General features: G+C 40.3%; 1 protein-coding gene across 7 annotated transcripts in view; it reads right to left on the bottom strand.

Annotated features, from left to right (window-relative positions):
* KANK1 (KN motif and ankyrin repeat domains 1) overlaps positions 1-19,359 on the bottom strand; it is a 167,910-nt gene that overhangs the window by 7,288 nt on the left and 141,263 nt on the right. For 6 of the 7 annotated variants that reach the window (XM_048850877.2, XM_048850875.2, XM_075128752.1 and 3 more), the window contains 6 exons: positions 16,639-19,287; positions 9,848-10,066; positions 8,816-8,924; positions 6,746-6,973; positions 3,976-4,063; positions 1,476-1,695 (listed from right to left, as the gene is read on the bottom strand). In XM_048850877.2, the coding sequence (XP_048706834.1) occupies positions 1,476-1,695; positions 3,976-4,063; positions 6,746-6,973; positions 8,816-8,924; positions 9,848-10,066; positions 16,639-19,287 (3,513 nt within the window). The remainder of the gene's footprint in view (positions 1-1,475; positions 1,696-3,975; positions 4,064-6,745; positions 6,974-8,815; positions 8,925-9,847; positions 10,067-16,638; positions 19,288-19,359) is intronic. The other variant, XM_048850880.2, reaches the window with a different exon arrangement.

Raw genomic sequence — 19,359 nt, 5'->3', positions numbered from 1 at the left:
CCTTGTTTCTGTTGTAACATTGGGTGACAGATTGCAAAAGGTTGAGAGCCACTCTGCGCTATTACAACTCACCCCATCCTTGCCAGCTGGAGATTTTGCACCTATGCACAGAGCTGATTTGGGAAGTTCACTGTTTCATGTGTCTAGTGACCATTCACATACAGTAATTAAAGGAAGAGCTGTCCACACTGACACTTAGGAAGGAATTCTAAACCTTTTAACAGGATGCCTGGCACAACAGTCCTTTTCACATCACACTAGCCCATAATTGTTGGCATTTCCAATTCCAGTCACTTCATTTAATTACTAATGCAACTACACTGGCTATTGTGGACTGAAAAACAATGGCTTCCCACACAGCAGCAGCCTGCTCATGCTACTTTGAGATATTCAGGGAGGTAGGAGAGAAAATTATTTCCAACAGTCTAGAGCTTGCATCAGAACTCAGTCCTGTCACATTCTCCTTCAGTGACTCATTGCTTCCACCCGGCCTGTGTTCAAGCCAGCCTACAGCATTTGAAGTGCTTGTTTTCCTGTCAACGGAGGAGGAAGTCTTTGGTGCTGGATGTGCTGCATTGTTACATTATGTTCATTCTCTAGCTGGTGTTTCTATTTTTGCTGATGAACAATCGTTAGTATAGCACCTTTAATTTGGGAACCACAAACCAATTTACTAGCATTAATCAAGCCTCTCTACACCCTTTTGAGGTACAGCAGGTAAGTATTATAGCTATTTTACAGAGACAAATTCTGTTCTGTACCTCACTTGGGGCACAGCCCATGTGAGGTGGGGTGGGTTCTGGACTACCCTTACACTATCTACCTTTTGCCAGGGGCCAGCTCTAATTTACAGCAGCCCTAGCTGGGCTGTCCACTGCCTGAACTGCAGCCCAAAGCAGTCACTGTGCCAACTCTCCCTACGACCACTATTTCTTTCCCTCCCCCCCTTACACTGGGCTGGAAAGGGGGCAGTATAGGGCTACATGTGGCAGCCCCACTCTGCTCCTGGGCTAGGGAAACTCTCCCCTGGCTGCTGCAGCACCTTTATAGTCCCCATTTGCCATCAGGGTAGCGCATAGGTGCTGAGGTGGTGGCCAGGCTCAACCCCTAAGTCAGTGGCTAGATTAGCCATTCAGCAAGTCTCTGGCAAAATCTGGAATCTAACCTAGGAATTTAGATGCCAGTTGCCTAGTCTAACAACTAGACAACACTGCCTTCTCTTCTGCAAGTTAAGCAAAAACCATCACCCGCAAAGCAAGTCTGGAATCCTTAATTCCCAGTGCTATTTTAGTGTGAAGTTGCACTGTACTGTTCTAGAATTAAAATTCTGGAGGGATTCTGCTGGAGGAAGCCCAAACCCAGAATTCTGGAGCTGACCGGCAAGATGTTGTTACCTGTGAGGATCACACACCAAAAAAAAAAAAGAAAGAAAAAAACAACCCATCCCAAAATCCCCTCAAAAACAGCCAACCTACTTGCATCCAAAAGCAGCTTTACAATCTCAAAGTTAGAGTGTGACACACTGTAATGGAGAGCTGTGTTGCCATTCCCATCTGCCATGTTGATTATGTGTCTGAGGACAGGGGGAGAAAGCTCTTCAAAAGCAGCTATGTAGTCTCCAACCATTGCAGGAACGGCTGACTTTTGACTCGATACGCGAAACCACTCATGCTGGATGGTATTTAAACAAAATCTCTGCCAAAAACAAAACAAAAAGATTTTTAGATGCATGTACTATTTATAGTGTTTTCTGGCCCACAAGGTGGCAGTTCAGGAAACCAAGACTTCTTTAGTCCGATGTGGGCAGAAAGTATTCAACTCAAACCCAAGAAATAAAAATTGAATCTTTTCCTCCCACAAATCTCCATGTGAAACTCAGGTTGTTAATTTCTACCTATTTCACCTCATTTCCAGGAAGCTTGCCTGTCTCTCTGGTGGTCCGAAGTTTGACAAATGACTGGCACCAGAATTCATAGGTATCAAGTGTTGACTGATAGGAGCAGGGCTTGCGATGGTAACTCTCTCCTTACATAGTTAACTAAGTGTACATATTAGTCTTGTTTTAGGGAAGCGTACCAGACTGACAGCAATAAAAACTGAAGTTTTTCAAGTGCACAGCTACAGTGCAAGCTTCCCTATATTGCCTCACCACGGTGTCTCCGTCCTAACCTGGAAGGACTCAGATATTTCTCCCTTCTCTCCCTCTCCATTCTCTAGTTCTGGTCTCTCCCCAGCTCTACTCCCTTCAATACAAAGACTCACAGGCAGGGAAACCTACTCTCATCAAGAAATCCCAGGGCAATCAATGGTGTATTCACTCAGTGTGTTTCTTTAGGCCCTTATGCTGCATTAGTATTTGCTGGTGCTGTCCCTGGCACTTGTGTTAGCAGATCTTGAGACAGAACCAGGGCCAGAGATTGTAAGCTTCCTTTATGTCTTGTTTTATTACCTAAGCCATGCCATTATCCTTGATAACATACAACTTTTAGGGTGTAAACTGTTAGTATAGTCCCTTTTGTTTATGTAACACCTAGCATACTGTGGGCACTACCAAAGAGAAACAATCAAACAATGATTATTAATACAGAATGCCCTTTAGTGGTACACATAGAAATATTTTCTTATTTTAGAAAGCAGTATACACCAAAATTTCACCAATATGGTATTTTGTAAATAGCAAATATCAAACTGTGAATAAGGACCATGCTTTCTACATGTGGATGCCTACATTCAGGCACATCATCATATTTAGGCATCTCTGGGAGCTGAGAATGCTCAATACATTGATAAAAGATCATACCACTTATTTAGGTGACTAACTTTGGATGCCCAAGTTTGAACATTTTGCACAAGGTTCATTTCCAACTCATAGATAGAGGGAACTAGAGCTGATTAGACTGGAGTTCTCAATTACAGAGAACCCACTTGTGCTTGTAAACAGTTTGAGCATGAAAAATAATGCACATGTTCAAATTACCCTTGCTGGGCAAAAATAATCACCTGATTATTCCATTATGGACATTTTCGACACCCACTAAGCTTGAAAGTTTGTTCTTTTCATGAAAAACTACCAGAGCAGACAGGACTAATACAGGGATTAAAACTATATGTCACCCAAACATTAACCAACAATGTCAGGCCCAAATCAGAATTAGAAAGACATCAGGTTCGAGACCTTTGGCCTGATTATCAGAGGTGCTGAACACCTGGAAATCAGGAGCTGCAGTGCTTCCCATTACTGGCAGTCAGGCATTTGATTATTGTATTTCACACCTCCTCCAATTATAAAGCTGTAGTTGTAAGTAAAGAACACAATTTCACATTATATTTACAGCAATCTACATTAATTTATCTTCAGAAAACCCTCACAAAATGCACAAAGATGATGGAGGTAATTTCCATATTTAACAAGTGATTATTTCTTTAAGATAATATTAGCACAGCAACCTCATTCTGCTTGTTTGTACTATATTAAGAATATTTTCACAAGTGAGAAAGAAACAGCACGTACTTCTACGTTTGGAAAGAGGCAGAGCACATTCCACATCAGAACATACTCTGTACTTTTGTAATCAAAAGGAATGCTAACTCCCAATGCCATATATTTTCCCACAGGAGTGTGGTTACCAGATCCACATCCAAACTTGCCAGCCACATTAGCACAGCACTTTCTAAAATATAAGTGGAATGCACTAATGCAATGAAACTGCCCTTTAATAAGTAATACTATTTTTATGTGCTTGTCTTTTGGATGAATACATTTCTGGCATGAAGTAGTATGGATGGGTTGGTTGACAAAAGTCTTCTGATGTGGGACCAGAAATGACATTCGGAGACTGTCTAAAGACAGTCTTTATTCTGCCCAACTATTTAATTTACAGTCCTGAAAACAGGAAGTTACCCTGACTTGTGCTAAAAGAGACTGAATGAGTGAGAAACCTTCAGAGTAGTGACTTTACACTGGAGTGGGCTTACCATTTCTTTGCTGGCTAAGGCCTTGGGATCATCTATGTTGCTTTTAAGTAGATTACATGCAGACAACATCTTTTCACTTAATTCATATCTGCGGAGCAAAACCAAAATAAAAAGGCATTTGTAAATTAGTTCCTCTTGATTTAAATGGTTTCCCTTGTAACTTTTCAAAAAGCTACAAAGGAGCAAATGGTTCCATCCCTGCCACAAATGCTGAAATGTGGAATCCATTCTGGCAGCAGTTTTAAGTGCGAAAAGAAGAACAGGCTGCACCATTGCCCTTCAACAACAGAACAAAAAGTAGGTTGCCCAGATGTACCTAGCAGGATAATTAGTACTAATAAAGGTGAGCAACATCTAACTCCTGAGTTTTAGATGCACTTACCCTTTATATGAAATGCCAATTACATTCTGTACTGTCAGAGGTAACGGTTACCAGCATTAAAAGGAAATAGAACTAATGGGGGAGAAGCAATGTAAGCTCTGGCTCCTTGCCTTTTCTCATTACACCCCAGATGCCAGGAACACCCTTGCTAATCCCTGTTCAACATGTGATTTCACTCTACTCCTTCGAATCCCTGTTATTTTTCCATCACTGACCTCCTCCCCATCCCTTATTATTGACATGGTTCCCAAACTGCAATATATTTATTTTAAAATCAAAAGAAGAACTAAAAGATGTGAATGTAGCAACTGGGGTTGAATTGCCCAGGTTGCTGATCGCATGCTGGTCTGTGGAAAATGGCCTGTATTTTTGCACGGTCTGAGAGACCAGCGACAATTTCAAGCAATAGCCTTTTATGAAGCACTAGGGATAGAAGACACATCCACGGGAAAGTTAGGGGTTTTAGCTTTTCAGTGATATAAAGCAGTTTTTCCTAGCTTTGGTACCTCACGTGAAATCAGATGTTAAAAAAAAAAAAAATCACACTTTGGTTATGCCTCTGCACACCTACTGCATCCTGTGCTCGTAGGATAGCACCTGGGGCTCTGATCTAGACAGTCCAATCCGGTTAAAAAAAAAAAAAAAAGACTTATCTTATAAACTTCACCACTGTAACCTTCCTCCTTCTTCATTCACCTTTTATCATCCCTTGCTACGTATTAAATCGAAATTCAAATGCAAATGCAAGTTCCTTGCAGAATAGACCTGTTATTTTTATTTTGTCTGTAAAATGTCACACCTACCTCTGGCACTGTATAAATAAAATAGAGAAGACTTTAAAAGTCATCGTCTAAACACATGTATATTAAAAACCCTTAATTATTTATAGTAGTGGTGCATACTTGTTATTTAGCAGGAGATAAATACACATATGTTTTGCTATTAAGTTTTATCACCATTGAAATACCACAGCTGAATAACTATTATCTAACGGGCTTGTTTACATGGAACAGCAACACAGCCTACGGGATGATGTGATTTCTAAAGCGCGCTAATGTGCTGCTTACTAATGGGCCCAGGTAGCCCTGCTGGTGAGCACTAAAAGTTCCCAACTGTGCTTCAGTGTAGTGCTGTTTCAAACAGCACTATGTTACAGTGCACAAGGGTACTTTAGTGCACACCAGCAGGGTCTGCACAGACCAATTAATGCACAACACACTAGAATGCTTTAGAAATCACAGCCCCGTAGGATACATCGGGCTTGTCTACCTAGAGCAGCACAGTGGCCATTATGATGCCACTTATTTATTTTTACAAGTGCACTTTTACCATTTTACATTTTAGCAAACCTTGTGTGTTAAATGGGTATTTTATCTTGGTTCAGATGTAAGACCACTCTCTCTATTCTTACAGTACTTGTTATGTAGGAGGCAGCAACCCACAACACAGTACTGTCTGCCACGTACGGAAAGGGTAAGTATTGCTTGTCCAATGCGATCTTACCTAGTTCATCACCAGTCAACCTTATTAAAAAGAAGCTTGATAGTGGTATGCTGTATAATGCATGACGGAAGCTTTAATTTACATGGTCTGAGGCTTGATCCACTTGACACACCACACCCCGCCAGTGCATCATCCTGGCAGTTGAAATCAGCTGAGGCATTTCTGATGACAGGCTCAAGTTCAAGACTAGTATGGATGAGTGGTAAGTGTTCGGTTTGTTGACCTGCAGGGCATGGTGCAATATTCATATGTTTTCTCAGGCTTTATTCTGATGAGGTGGTTAGGAAAGTGTTATTCTTTTTTGTTTTTAAATATGAGTGCCATTGGTCATCAGGGGATGGCCTGTACTGACTATAAATAACCTGGACCTAGTTATAAACAGACTATTTTAAATTGGATATGGGGCGAGCATGTATATTATAAGAATATAGTCAATTACAAACAATGGAAGTGGCAAAAAACTATAGTCCTCTGATATGTTCTTACTATTCACAGAGAATCCTCTTACCATAACAATCCCTTTCTTCTGGTCAGTGAAGATTACCATCCCTGGCTACATTTTTAGCAAGCACATGCAGATAAATTGGGGAGAAGTTTAGTATTTACATATTGGGATCCCGCTGAATATAGTATTCAAAGAGTTGAATGGAGAACAGTGAAGAATACATGATCAGGAAGAGGCGTACTCAAAACAAGCCTAAAATTACAGTTTTTAAAAGATAGTCTCCATTGACCTAGTGACACAGGAAGTGGGTAGCATGCCAGTAAGAGTCTAGGTTTGTGCTTTCCAGAACATAGTAATTAGCAATGATGAGGATGTACTACTGAAAATAAAAAGGCCCGCTCTATGCAGTATTATATATTAAACAGGGAAATATACCACACCTCTCTCTGATTTCAACCTTCTCAGGCTCACTCTCTTGAGCCTGCACCTCCTCATCCACACCAACACACCCAATATCTTCAGCATTAAGCTCATGATGTCCTCCTTCCATCTTATGCAGGCTGTACCTCTCCTCCTGGTGAGAATACTCATCGCCTTCACCCTCATCATCTGACTCTGAGGAAGAACTCTCTTCTGAACTAGACTCGTCACTCGATGTGGTTTCATACCTAGATGGCAATCGGGAGTTGTAGAAATAGTCCATGAAAGATTTCATTCAGTGACATTTGATATTTGATCAATGCCAGATTAAACTAATACTTTGCACATGTATATTACTATCCATTGGTATCCAAAGAACTTCAAAGCCTTTTACAAGTATTAATCAAACATCAAAACAACTTTCTGAGGTAGAGACCATTCCCATTTTACATAGATGGGGGAATGCAGATGCAAAGAAATTAAGTGGCTTGACAAAAGGTTGCACAGTAAGGCCCCAATTCAGGAAAGCAATTAAGCACATGCTTAACTTTAATTATGTGCTTATGTCCCATGACACATTCTTAGTGTTTTGCTGAGAAGATATGCTCTCCTGCACTGGGGCCTTAGCTTAGGACCTGAAATAGCAATTCAGAATGACGCCAGCCAGTGATACAACTTCTGAAGATAATTCTAATCATACACAGAAAAACTGAAATAATAGAAAAATGTTAGTAAGACATCCAGTATTAGATTACTGGGTAATTCTTCATTATCTCAAGAGAATGAAGCAGCTGATTAGATTTGATCATTACATTCTTTGATAGTCAAAAGTGAGGATAAAAGTCTTCCAAAGATTTTTAGAATACGTATTTAAGAGTTAATGCCTAAATAAATCTCTGCTAAACCATATTCTCTCTCTGACACTTCGACCATTACATTCACATTGTTCCATGACTGAGACTGTGCAATGCAACTATTGGAGAAAAAAGAGAGAATCATCCCTTTTAACAGTAGAAACCTTCTTACAACCCCAAATATTACCTGAGCCACTCAAATGAAAGACAAACTACTCCTGCTTAGAGAGGAATTTATTGCCTTGGGCTTCTCCACTTCCATCCTTTCCCCCTGCCAAGCTAATATTACCTAAGACCAGAAGCAATCTCCCCCCCACACACACACACGTTTTTTTGCGGTGCTATGATGATGGGGAAACTTTTGTCTTTTTAGATTAAAAATAAATAGGGGTTAGACCATTGTGACGCTGATTCTAATGAATTACCTGATCTACTGAGTTTTTAAAGAACACATGTGATGCTCAGTGATTGTTTACACATACATTCTCACATCTACAGAAATAGGTGAAATCTCACCCCCACTGCAATAACAAAACTCTAACTACAACGGGGTCAGAATTTTGCCCAATATATACAATAGTAAGTAATTGTTTAATGTGTAGGTAAGATGTTCAGGCTTTACTTTTCAATTTCCTTTTAAAGTATTTGTTTTTTTCTTTAACAAAAAAGCATTTAAAAAGACAATGATGTGCCTATTTGAAAGTTCCTTCTTTAACTGATAAGTTGATGTAACATTCTGAAATTGATAACATTTTAAAATGGAAAGATTTTTAAACTAAAATTTGCTTTTCACTACTTATGTTTAGTCAATTTCACTTCTTGATCTTATACAGACAGCACAATACTGCAATATCTTGATTGTCCACACTTTATTAAAACTGTATGTGTTGAAAAACAATTCCATTGAAATTAGAAGTGTTCCCATGGGTCTTTGTTTGCTTGGTATTAAGTTTTTTAAAAGCTTATGTATACAAAAACTTAGCTTTGGGACCATGTGTGACATGGTAGCTTCCATAAAAACAAAAAAAAACACAGAAATGAAAGATCTCAATAAGATCATCCCAGACAAAAATTTCATTTCTCTCCCCCTCTAATTCATACCCTTCAGGATTGCTCTCAAAATTCTGAGAGAATTGCTGTACCACTATGTACACTTCCCTCGTTTTGTCCTGGGAAAAGGAAGAAAAGTGTTTTGATTGAATAGTCAGATATTTTTGAAAACAGGATTCCTCTTACCCTCCATTTATACCGACAAATTGCAGGTTCTTCTTTGCACCATTCAAATCCTTTTCCCCATCCCTTTTCTTCATGATGGACTTCAGTGTACTTTCATTATTTGCACATACTGTTGGAGAGAGTGCCAAACACATGCATCAGTACAAGTTTTGCACCATCTTTGGGTGTAACTGCTTGTTTTAGATAATCTTAAACAGCTCTTTATTTAATCTGTAGATTTAAGGTGGATTTGTCTTATTCCTTCTATATACGGAGCCACTGGCACATTAAAGTTACAAACAAACTATTGTTGTTTGTGTGCAGGAAACACAAACACAAAAAGCTATCCAGAAAATCAGGTCCAGAAGCAGAAAACTGAGAGATAAGGTTATCTAAGGGGGTGGGTTTTTTTGCTTGATGGCAACCTGGAGACAGATACATTTTTACTGTTTTGTTGCCGGTGTCAAGTTTCTAACCATTGAAACTGGTTAATTTAGTCTGTCAATAAAATCCTAATTCTTGGTGCCAAATGACAAGTACTTGAGTGCCAACACTGAAGTTGCCAATTTGTTGGAACAGAAGGTTAGATATATAACATCTATGCACAGGAAATATGTTTGACAAGTACTCATTTAACCAGGGAGGAGGTGAGGTTTATTTAGATTGGTGAATTTAACTTTAAATATTCATTGAAGTAAGTCAACTTATTAGTTTAAAGTTAAACACACTATGATTACAAAATATATATATACACCAGGCATTAAAGGGTAGCAAATGTTAAGCCACATTTATCTCTTATTAGATTTTGTCTGATAAGTCATTAACAAACTGCACTCAACCATTTTACAATACACTGTAACCTACCATTTAAAAATTAAATATTGACTGGACATGATAGCACTCACAATGTCCCTCACCTTCACTTCTGTTTCTTCTGGAAATATTCCTCCTACCTCTATAATTATACATGAGGAGCCATGTGATTTATTCCAACTGTGTTTGAATATTAAAGACAATTAGCATTAACAGAGCTATGTCTCTGCAGATAGTTACCATAGAGGCCAGACGCAAGCTGGTCATCTGTTAGATTAATCGGAGGTATTGCACTGTCTTGAGAAGACAAGGATTTCTTTCCCCATCCTCTTTCTACTGTGGCAATCATCTTCTCCTCTCGGATGGTCCCAGCCTCCTGTTCAAATTTCAGTGTCCGGGAGCTAGAAGTCAAGCATGCACTAGGAAGCTGACCATGCGGGATGTACTCCAGATCAGCATCTGTCAGCAAAGAGGGTGAACATTATTAGTACTGAGAAGTCAAACCAAAATTACTGCTTAGTACCAGTAGGGAAACTATCATGCTGCACCACTGAATAAATTGTACACTATATTGCTCAGTGATAAAAATCCATTAAAAAAAAGAAAAGAGTATGATGATTTTTACAAGTTTAAAAATTAATCAGTTCAAAGGATTTGTTTCCCTCTTTCAAAGTACACAATACAAAGACAACTACTGAGATCCAGGCAGTAAAGGGCCATCATCGAGGCAAGTGTTTCTGGGGGTATGCATGCTCGTGCCCCTTTTCCCTTCCATAAACCCTGGATTTACTCCATTCCTTACTTCCAGGATTTCTCACTCAGCCAGAGCTGCTGTCAGGTTGTAATCCCTGTCCCCCAGATCTGTGGCAATAACTACCACAGCTGCTCCTTTGCCAGAGCTCTCAGCATCATGCTCACTCTCCTACCTGCTCTGAAGTCTGCTCCTATGTGATCAGGGTCATATCTGAAAGGAATTTTTACAGGGAATGACAGTGTCCAGGAAAGCAATTCAGAAGTTAAATTTCCATATTTCTCTGGCTTCCAGTAACCCTGAGAGTTCTGTTCCTTGTCTAGTTGTCTAGGTACTACAGCCTTTTTCCACCTGCCAAATTCATTTCTGGAGAGTGCAATTATAACCACCACATTAGGCTCTGGTGAGCTGGTTCAAGTCAAATTACCACAAATGTCCAGAAGTTTAACTGGCCTAGAGAAAAGGGTATCTGACAGGACCCCATTTCTCCTCCCAGGTTAACAGGGTAGTCTGTATGTTATTTTTCTCTTTTGCAATCTGGAACCTCTCATGTACCCCTCTGCAGTCTAAACATGGAATCCACACTAGTGTGATGGGGCTGGAAAGGCTGCACCACCAAAGCATGCTCTGTCCGCAGTGGTGCTGGTTTTTTCCATATATCTCCAATTAAGTAAACTGTTCAGAAATACAAAAGAGAGGATGTGTTTTTATCTATTCTAACACTGCCATCTCTTCACCGAGAAAGCAGTGGATCCAATTCCTTCCCCATTATAAAGAATTTTTGCCTTCAGTAATTAAACAGGGTTTCAAAAATGTATCTAAAATCCACTAGTCCAAGGACTAAAGGATACCAGTCAGAGAGAAAAATACTTGTCCTTCCATACACCCAAAGTTCATTTCCCCACAAAGTTATGAAGCCTGTATTTATATAAGAGAGCTGTACTGTTTATGACACTACATTTAACAGTTGCATAGTGTCACTTGACTGTCTATTAGTCAGCTTTTAAAAATATACCTGACTACATCTTCCTTCCTTGTGTTGTCTTTCCTCCCTGGCTTCACTCCACTTTTTCTTTTTCCTATAATAGCATATGATGTTTGTACAGCCCCTAGCGTAATGGGCTCCTAGGCAGCATGACAGCAATAATAATAATAAATAATAATAATAGTGAAATATCAGTTTGTGGCCGTTTCTTCTCTTGTTTTCTGCTCACTGTCCTACCTCAGAGTCTCCTAGCTGCTCTGAAGTCTCTCTACTCTAACCTCTCAATCAGCCCCCGTTTTTGAGTCACAGAAATATCTGCAGATTAAAGAATATGGCATGGCTCCAGTTTATATATAGTTCATACTTGGAAGAATGCTTTGTTACCATAAGGACTAGAAAAGTTATATTTTATTTTCAATAAAGGCTTATATTCTGCAAAAGTTAATGGTACTCCTCTGGGTAGCTTCCTACCAAGTCTGGGTGAGTGGATTTTTCAAGCCCACATGAATACCAATGAATAACCACCATGCACATGCAAGGTGCCAGTCTAGCTGAAACAGCAATACAAGCTGAATGAAATGTTGGGAGAGGATTCAAACAATCTGATGGCCCCAGGTGCAAGGAATTAACCCTCCAGAAATGTTCTGCACACACCAACTGAAACGGTCATCCTTACAAACAAAATCAAACCTTCTGCATAAAGTCCTTTCGTATCCCAAATTTTCACTGTATGGCTTCAACAATTAACGTAACATAGGGCATTTCCTGGTGTTCAGTGACTGGGTGGGTTAACATCACTTCTCATCAGCTGGTCCTGATGACCTTAGAAGTGGCCAGCAGAGAGGTCATTACTGCTTAAAAACATCCAGTTGTTTTGCTACCAAACTCCCCTCTCCTCAAAACTAACACAAACTTTATCCAACCCCTTGGCTGAAAAAAAACCAATCCCCCTCCCCCGCTTTGGAGTAGTGAAAGTTCCAGTGCATGTGTAACAAATAGGGTTTTAGATTACTCAGGTGTTTGCGTTAATTCCTGAAGAGGTTGTTTTAGGAACCCTTTTTATTTGGACAGGCGCTCCATAGACTGACAGGGCACCACGTAAGTGGTTAGTGAGTGGTTTGTGAAATGAGTGGTTTATGAGCTCAATAGAAAGTCAGAGAAGGGTGTGCACGGCAGGGTGGGTTACAACATATAATCTCAGCAACACTGGGTCACAGACTGTCAGCTTTTCAGAAAGAATGTGTGATATATATAGCATACAGCCCCCATTTCTCCTTCTTCCAGTCCTCTCTTCTCCCAACCCCAGCTCTCTCCTCACTGCAGTGAGGGACAGGGGCTACTGGAGGGACCATGAGAGAAGAGTAGTTTTGAACAGTGTCACCTGGATGTGCTGTAGCACTTCATTTCAGTGTAGTATTCCCACCCTGCGGCATGCTGTGCTACCAGCAGGGCCAGGCCAGGCCAAATAGGGGTGTTTGTCATGGAGCAGGAGAGGAACCATGGCCCACAATCCCATACTGAACTCAGATGCTGCAGCAGGATTTGGGATCCATGTCACAGTAAGAAAATATGTGTGATTTTGGTCCCACTATGTGTGAGATTCAAAATGGCTGGTGGGGCTGTTGCAGAAAGTTTTCTGGTCCTGGTTTGAGATGGCTGGGAGCTGGGTATGGATGGCCTGGCTACTCCTCCCCCTCACAGTGCTCAACTCCAAAGGCTGGGAAGATCTGCTTCAAGGAGACTATGGAGACAGGTCCACAGCCTTTTGGCATGCCTCTTCCTCCGCCCTTGGAACGGAGGGCTGTGTGGGTAGGGATAGGGATGGAACAGCAGGAACAGGGAGGGAGAAAGGGGAAGAAAGAAAGTTGATCTTTGCCTCCACTTCCAGAATTTCTCTCCTCCCCACCCCACAAACAAAGCAAAACCACCACTGATACAACAAAACCCAAAAGGCTTCCCCCGCATTCCTCACAGGTGAGAAATACTGCCTTTTGGTCAGGATGTTATTTGGGGCATGGGTAGCTTCAAGTGAGCTAGAAGAATCCTAGTCAACCTCCAGCACTTTAAAAGGAGGAATATGAAAGCATTTGAGAGTGAAGACTAAGTTATAATGGTATATGACAGTGCTTTTGTCTAGAAAGTGCTCACAGGTGTGGGTCCTTTTTCTGGAGTTTCCAATTTAATCAGCTGGGAACTCGCTTGTGACACAGACTTGGTTTAGTTGACAAAACTGGAAAGGGAAAGCCATTGGTATTCTTGTGCAAATTTGCTCTGAAAAGTGAGACTCTACCGTTAGTAGGCTGGGTTCTGTATTTACTGGCTGGCAGTGAGTTACATGGCAAATGTGCCAAGTTTACTTTACACCTCCCCTCCAAACTACTAGCCCTTCAAACTCAACTTGGGATCTGAGAGACAAGCTGGATTCTTTCCATCTTGCACATCATATCTATGAATCTATGAATCATCACCAATAATACAGGTTCTAGCGATCAAATTATGCCTTTAGTGACACACCACAGCCTATAATGGATTTGCACAGGTGTAGTTGATTGGAACTTGATGAACAAGTCTGTTGTTGATGGGCAAGGAGGAACAGAACCCAACTCACCTCTCAGCAATGCTGATTCTGGAAGGCAATAAGAATAAGCACTAGTAACTTTAGCCCCTTTTCAGAGTAAACCTGTACTTTAAGAGGTTATTCATTGTATCACTCATGCCAGAGCATTGGAGGAACATTCATAATTTCTTTATTACCTCATGCATACATTGGAGATACAGTTTAGCATCACAAGACCGACTGTCATGTTATTTTAAAATATACTTTTAAACCATTACCCACTTCAAGATAAGAGTTTGAATCAAACCAAACAGCCACGCGTGATGGATTTATATTGTTAACATACTAGGCCAAATGCAGCCCAGGCACAAACAGATATATGGCGAGACGCATCCTTTTACAGGGTTGACTTTAGCTCAAGTTTAGACAATGATCTCCTATTTCTAATTTTGTTTTAACTCTGGTCTCTCTATTTTAAGAGGCTACTTTCCATTATTAGACCAGTTAATGAGACTGGTACATAAAAACTAGAAGAAAATGCAGGTCCCTTGAAGTGAAGATGCTGGAGCATAAAATAATGCTTCTGAAAAGCAGCCGATCAGCTTATATAAGAAAGATTTTCTTCATTAAAAAATGGGTGAAGTCAAGTTAAAGTCACTATTAAAGTTGCTGCTGAATGTCAAATCAAAGTATCATATGATGCTGTGCGTGGCAGAAAAGGTCATTCCAAAGCTCTCTTTTCTCTGGCTTAGGAGACTTGATCAGTTAGGTTAAAGCTTTACTGTAGCTAAACTGAACCTGTATTTTCTTGGAAAATGGGAATCCACCCAAATTAGATATTTATAAATGTGCCCGTTACCATGGGAGCTGAACTCAGAGTAAATTCATTGCGCTGAACATCATGCGTCATGGTGAAGTGGAGGAACTGAGGGATTTACCAAATTCACTCTAATAGACAGAGCTGCTCAGCAAGTTCAGATATTGTACACAATCTGTACACAGATTTTTGCCAGGAAAAATCATTTACAATAGAAGCAATTTTTTAAAGTTAATACACAACTAGATTTAAAGTTGATGATGACCTCCTAACCTAATTACACAACAGTTAAAATTATCAGAGACAAATTCATAGCTCAAAACCTGTGCAAAGATGTAGTATGTAATTCTGACCAGGAATGTGATTGATCACATTCATAAAGACTTTACTCTATGCTCTCAGTGCTAAAGATAATGGCATTACAAGCTCAAACAAAATTTTTCCTAAATATTTTTGGGAAGAATGTGAAATATAAAGCCTAGTAAAAATGCTTTTATTAGAAGATAATCCACCACTCTACATGTGCCTAGATAGTTTCTAGGTTCTTCAGACTAAATGTCTGACATCATATATTAAAAGTGAGGGATAGAGTGGCAGATTAACAGTTTGTTAAAATTCTGGTTGACATTTTTAAGTGCCATTTTAATGCCTGTTGGATATTCTTATTATAGTACCGTTAACTTTATGAAGTCATATGTATAATGTGTACATTATAAAGATAACAGTGTAAATAAAATATTATGTTGTATGGATATAGACAGGATATAGTATATTTTCTTTATCGCAGCGTAAATGTTGCCTACTGCTGTACTGTAGTAAATTAAAAGTTTTAATAGATGATTCCAATTAATGCATAAGAGGAAAAATATTAGATTTACGCAGCTGTCTTTACAAATCTACAAGAAGAAATTTATTTAAGATAGTAAATAAACTATAAAAGCTTCATTTAGCAGTGTGCTAGATAATCACTATTAAATAGACTTTTTATTACAGTAATTTTTCCTACTCAGTATCTAGGAGACTGATATTCACGTCTATTTGGACAAATTTCCTATCTTTCTAGTAGACTGTTTATTTTTACTATTTCACTGTGGGAAGAGTGCATTGTGCAGAAGTTATTGTTGGTTGGTGATCTCATAACAATCTCTAAGAAGCCAACTATTATGAATTCAGTAGTACGTAGCTGGCATTCACAGACATAAAGTTGTTAGAAAAATATCTAGTTACATTTTTGTAGGTGACACTATGCTTTAAAGTTGTGAGCAGAGGTACAAAAGAATTTTTAAAAAAATTCCCGAAGTTAATTATGCAAATTCTAAAATAAACAGGACACCAAGAAAAAAAAATATTTAAGCCTCTCCCGAGCACCACTAAAATCCAAGTAGTCAATATTACTTATGCCTTGTAAATGTGCTGCTGTAACTGGAGACTATTACAAACACTTACTGAAACACAGTTGTTCTTGTTACTAAATATTCCTTACTGACCCATTGGTAGTCAACGCTAACAGAGTGGGGAACAGTACCTAACAGTGGTCTAATTGGGAGACAAGAAGATGAATGGAGAATGTGGAAGCAAAACCACCGACCTTTGAGAAAGAGGCTGAAGATGCCTCATCATCAGCTAGAATATTCAACTTATAAAAGATGAATGTGACTTAGGAGAAAGTCAAACATGCCTTGCCATAGTTTTAAAAAGCTGCACTCTGCCATTAAAGAGGGACAGGGGAGCAAAAACTATGTTAATCTGAATAATCTTAAATTATAAAAATGGATAAATATTCCAAGTTAAATTCTGTCACATCACCCAATCACCGGATGTTTTATCTATCTATCTATCTATCTATCTATCATTTCTACCAAGCTCAGCACTATTCTTCTCCACCTTCTGAGAGTGACAGGAATGCATACACTCGACGTACCTGGGGTAGCACTTCTGTCCATACACTGTTTCTGGATATCTAAGTTCCGCAGCTCTTCAGTGCTGGCATATTTCATGACAGAGTTGATGGACGAAAGGGTGTTTATGAGCTGAGAATTCAGAGACTCAATCTGTGAGTGAGGCTCTCCAAAAGCTTCTGCCAGTTCACTGTAGTTTTCAGCTAGCAGCATCTGTTGTTCCTGCAGCAGCTTCTGTACTCGCTCAATGTAGTGATCCAAGCCAGTCCTCATTTCAGGTGGAGGGAGAGGACTTTCCACTAAAATGCTCACAGGTTCATACACAGGCTCATCCCCAACACCAATGCTTCTGGTACTGGCTGACACAACAGACAATGGCGGGGGACCACACGCAATATTTCTCATTTTAAGACCAACTAGATAGTTCTCATGAACGTTTATCTGCCCTACTCCACAGTCCTTGGTCTTTATCACAGAGGTCTTTTCAAAGCTAGAGTCACAAGAAAGCAAAGTTCCCACTCCAATGGAACGAGTTTTGGCAGATGTGTTTACGTCCTTTACCCGACCATCTCCCACTGCTACAGTCCGCATTTCGACATTCACAGTGTTAGTCTGTTTATCGTAAGTGCTCAAAGTGGTGTTTGTGCTGGAATCCATCAGTGAAGCTGTTTCTGTATTGGTGAACTGGTTCACCATTGCCAATACAGTACTGGTCTGCTGGGTAGCTGTCTGAGGCACGGCCATAACTGCAGATTCTACTGTGCAAACAACCTCTGTGTTTGTGCTGCGGGACACACACTCCTTTAGCGGACAAACAGTCACATTCACTGAACAGTCTCCACAACCTATCGATCGTACTTCCTTGATTTCCGCTTTTGTCTTGCAGAGACTCAAATTATCCACAGACTCCTCTGTGTTGATGCCAGTTTCACAAACACTCATTTCTGTGCCCACATTCTTGTCACACATCTCAGTAGATCTCCCAATGCATTGGTCACGCATCTCTGCTCTCTCCTTCACAAGCCACCGATTCATTAGCAGTTCTGGACCCACAGCTGTACTCTGCAAATTAGGCCTGCAGGAGATTCCAATATCTCTCATTTGTAGATGGTTCCCCACACAGGAGTCAGCAACATCCACATGATCTCCTACCATTTGGTCTCTTGTTTGTACTACAGCTTCCACCATTCTGCTGAAAACCAGAGGTTGAGCCATCAATGCTTTATCCACTTTTTTCCTAGATCCAGCTGCCTGCAGCTCTTGTTTTAATTTGGTCATTTCCCTATCATGAGTAGTTTCTTTTAACTGAACCTCCAATCTGTAGATCTTCCCCTTTAGGGCTTCAATGGTCTGTTGCTGAAGCTCTATTTCTTTGTCAGCTTCTGTGGTGATGCCAAGCATCATCTCTGTCACCCCAACTCCAGAATCTCTAGTTTCTTTCTCTGTTCCCACTGCTACCTCCATGCATGGTCGGGAAGACCTGTTATATATAACTACATCATTCATATTTTCATCAGCACCCACAGCAACCGACCTGCTTTCTTTTGTTAGATTTTCTCTGTTCATCCGAAGATTAGATGGGATTTCATAGTTGCTGTCCTGAATTTTTCTCTCCAATGCTTGCATTTCAAAAGTCAACTGCCTAAACTCCTCTGTCCTCTGTGAGTTCTGCTCCACGTCTTCCTCACAGTCTATATATAATTCACCTCCTCTTCTGACCTGAGACAGATGCCCCCATTGCTCTGCATTTCCCGCACTATAAGATCGCTTTCTGAAGCCATAAGTGTCATTTTGATTGGGTATTCTTTGGCTTTTGCGTTCTGCCATCATCTGTCTTTTCTCTTCCTGTAATACTGAAATCTTGACCTGGAGCACAGGAATAGTTTTGACTTGTTCCTCAAGCTCCTTGAGGCGTTTGAGGGCAACTGCCATTTGTTCCCTGATATGCTGCAGATGCACGGGGCTCACATTGGTCACAGGGGTCGATATTCCTGAACTCAATGGGCTATGACGGATGGAGCTGCCCAAAGAGGAAGCAAGATAGACATTATAGTCTCCATTACCCTGGTACCCATTTTGAAGCTGTTGAGACATCTGATTGTGCCCACTAGATCCTACAAAGGAAGGAAGGGAGCTTGCTGAGCCCAGGCCTCCAAAGCTGGAAATCCTGGGCCTGCGGACATCCCCTGGAGTCACCTGCATTATAACCTTCTCCTGTTCCAGTCTTCTCCGGGTTTCCATGAGAGTTTTTGTTACATGAAGATTGTGCCTAGGAAGCTGTGGTGAAGGAGGGGGAAGCTGTCTGCTCTCGGGAATGGTTAAGAAGGTAGGAGAGGCTTCAAAGGAAATTGATGGCCTTGCAGTCACAGACGATGCTACTTGATTCCTTGCTGCAAAGGAGGATTGCTTATTCTCATCACTGTTTGATGAAGAGAGAGACTCTGTTGAGGTCCACTCACTGTATTGGCCACTGGCGTTCTTGGTACCTGTAAAAGTTGGTACTAGTTTCCTCTTCTTCTGGATATTTAATTTCTTAATCGTGTTTCCCTTTTGTATATCATCCACATACTTGAGAAAATCCAAGTCTAACTGGTAGCCGTAAGGAGTTTCCACAAAATAGGGAGCTTTATGTTCTTTGTCATCGTCTCCACTCAGAACACCTTCCTCTTTTTCTGTAGGGAAAAAACCCAAAATCAATACATTTAAAATAAAATAAAACAAGCTACTTCTGGCTAAACTATACA

The sequence above is a fragment of the Caretta caretta genome, chromosome 5, assembly GCF_965140235.1.
Source record: "Caretta caretta isolate rCarCar2 chromosome 5, rCarCar1.hap1, whole genome shotgun sequence".
Classification (NCBI taxonomy): Eukaryota; Metazoa; Chordata; order Testudines; family Cheloniidae; genus Caretta; species Caretta caretta.
Note: the sequence above shows the minus strand (reverse complement) of the source record. Positions and strands in the feature narration are given on the sequence as shown.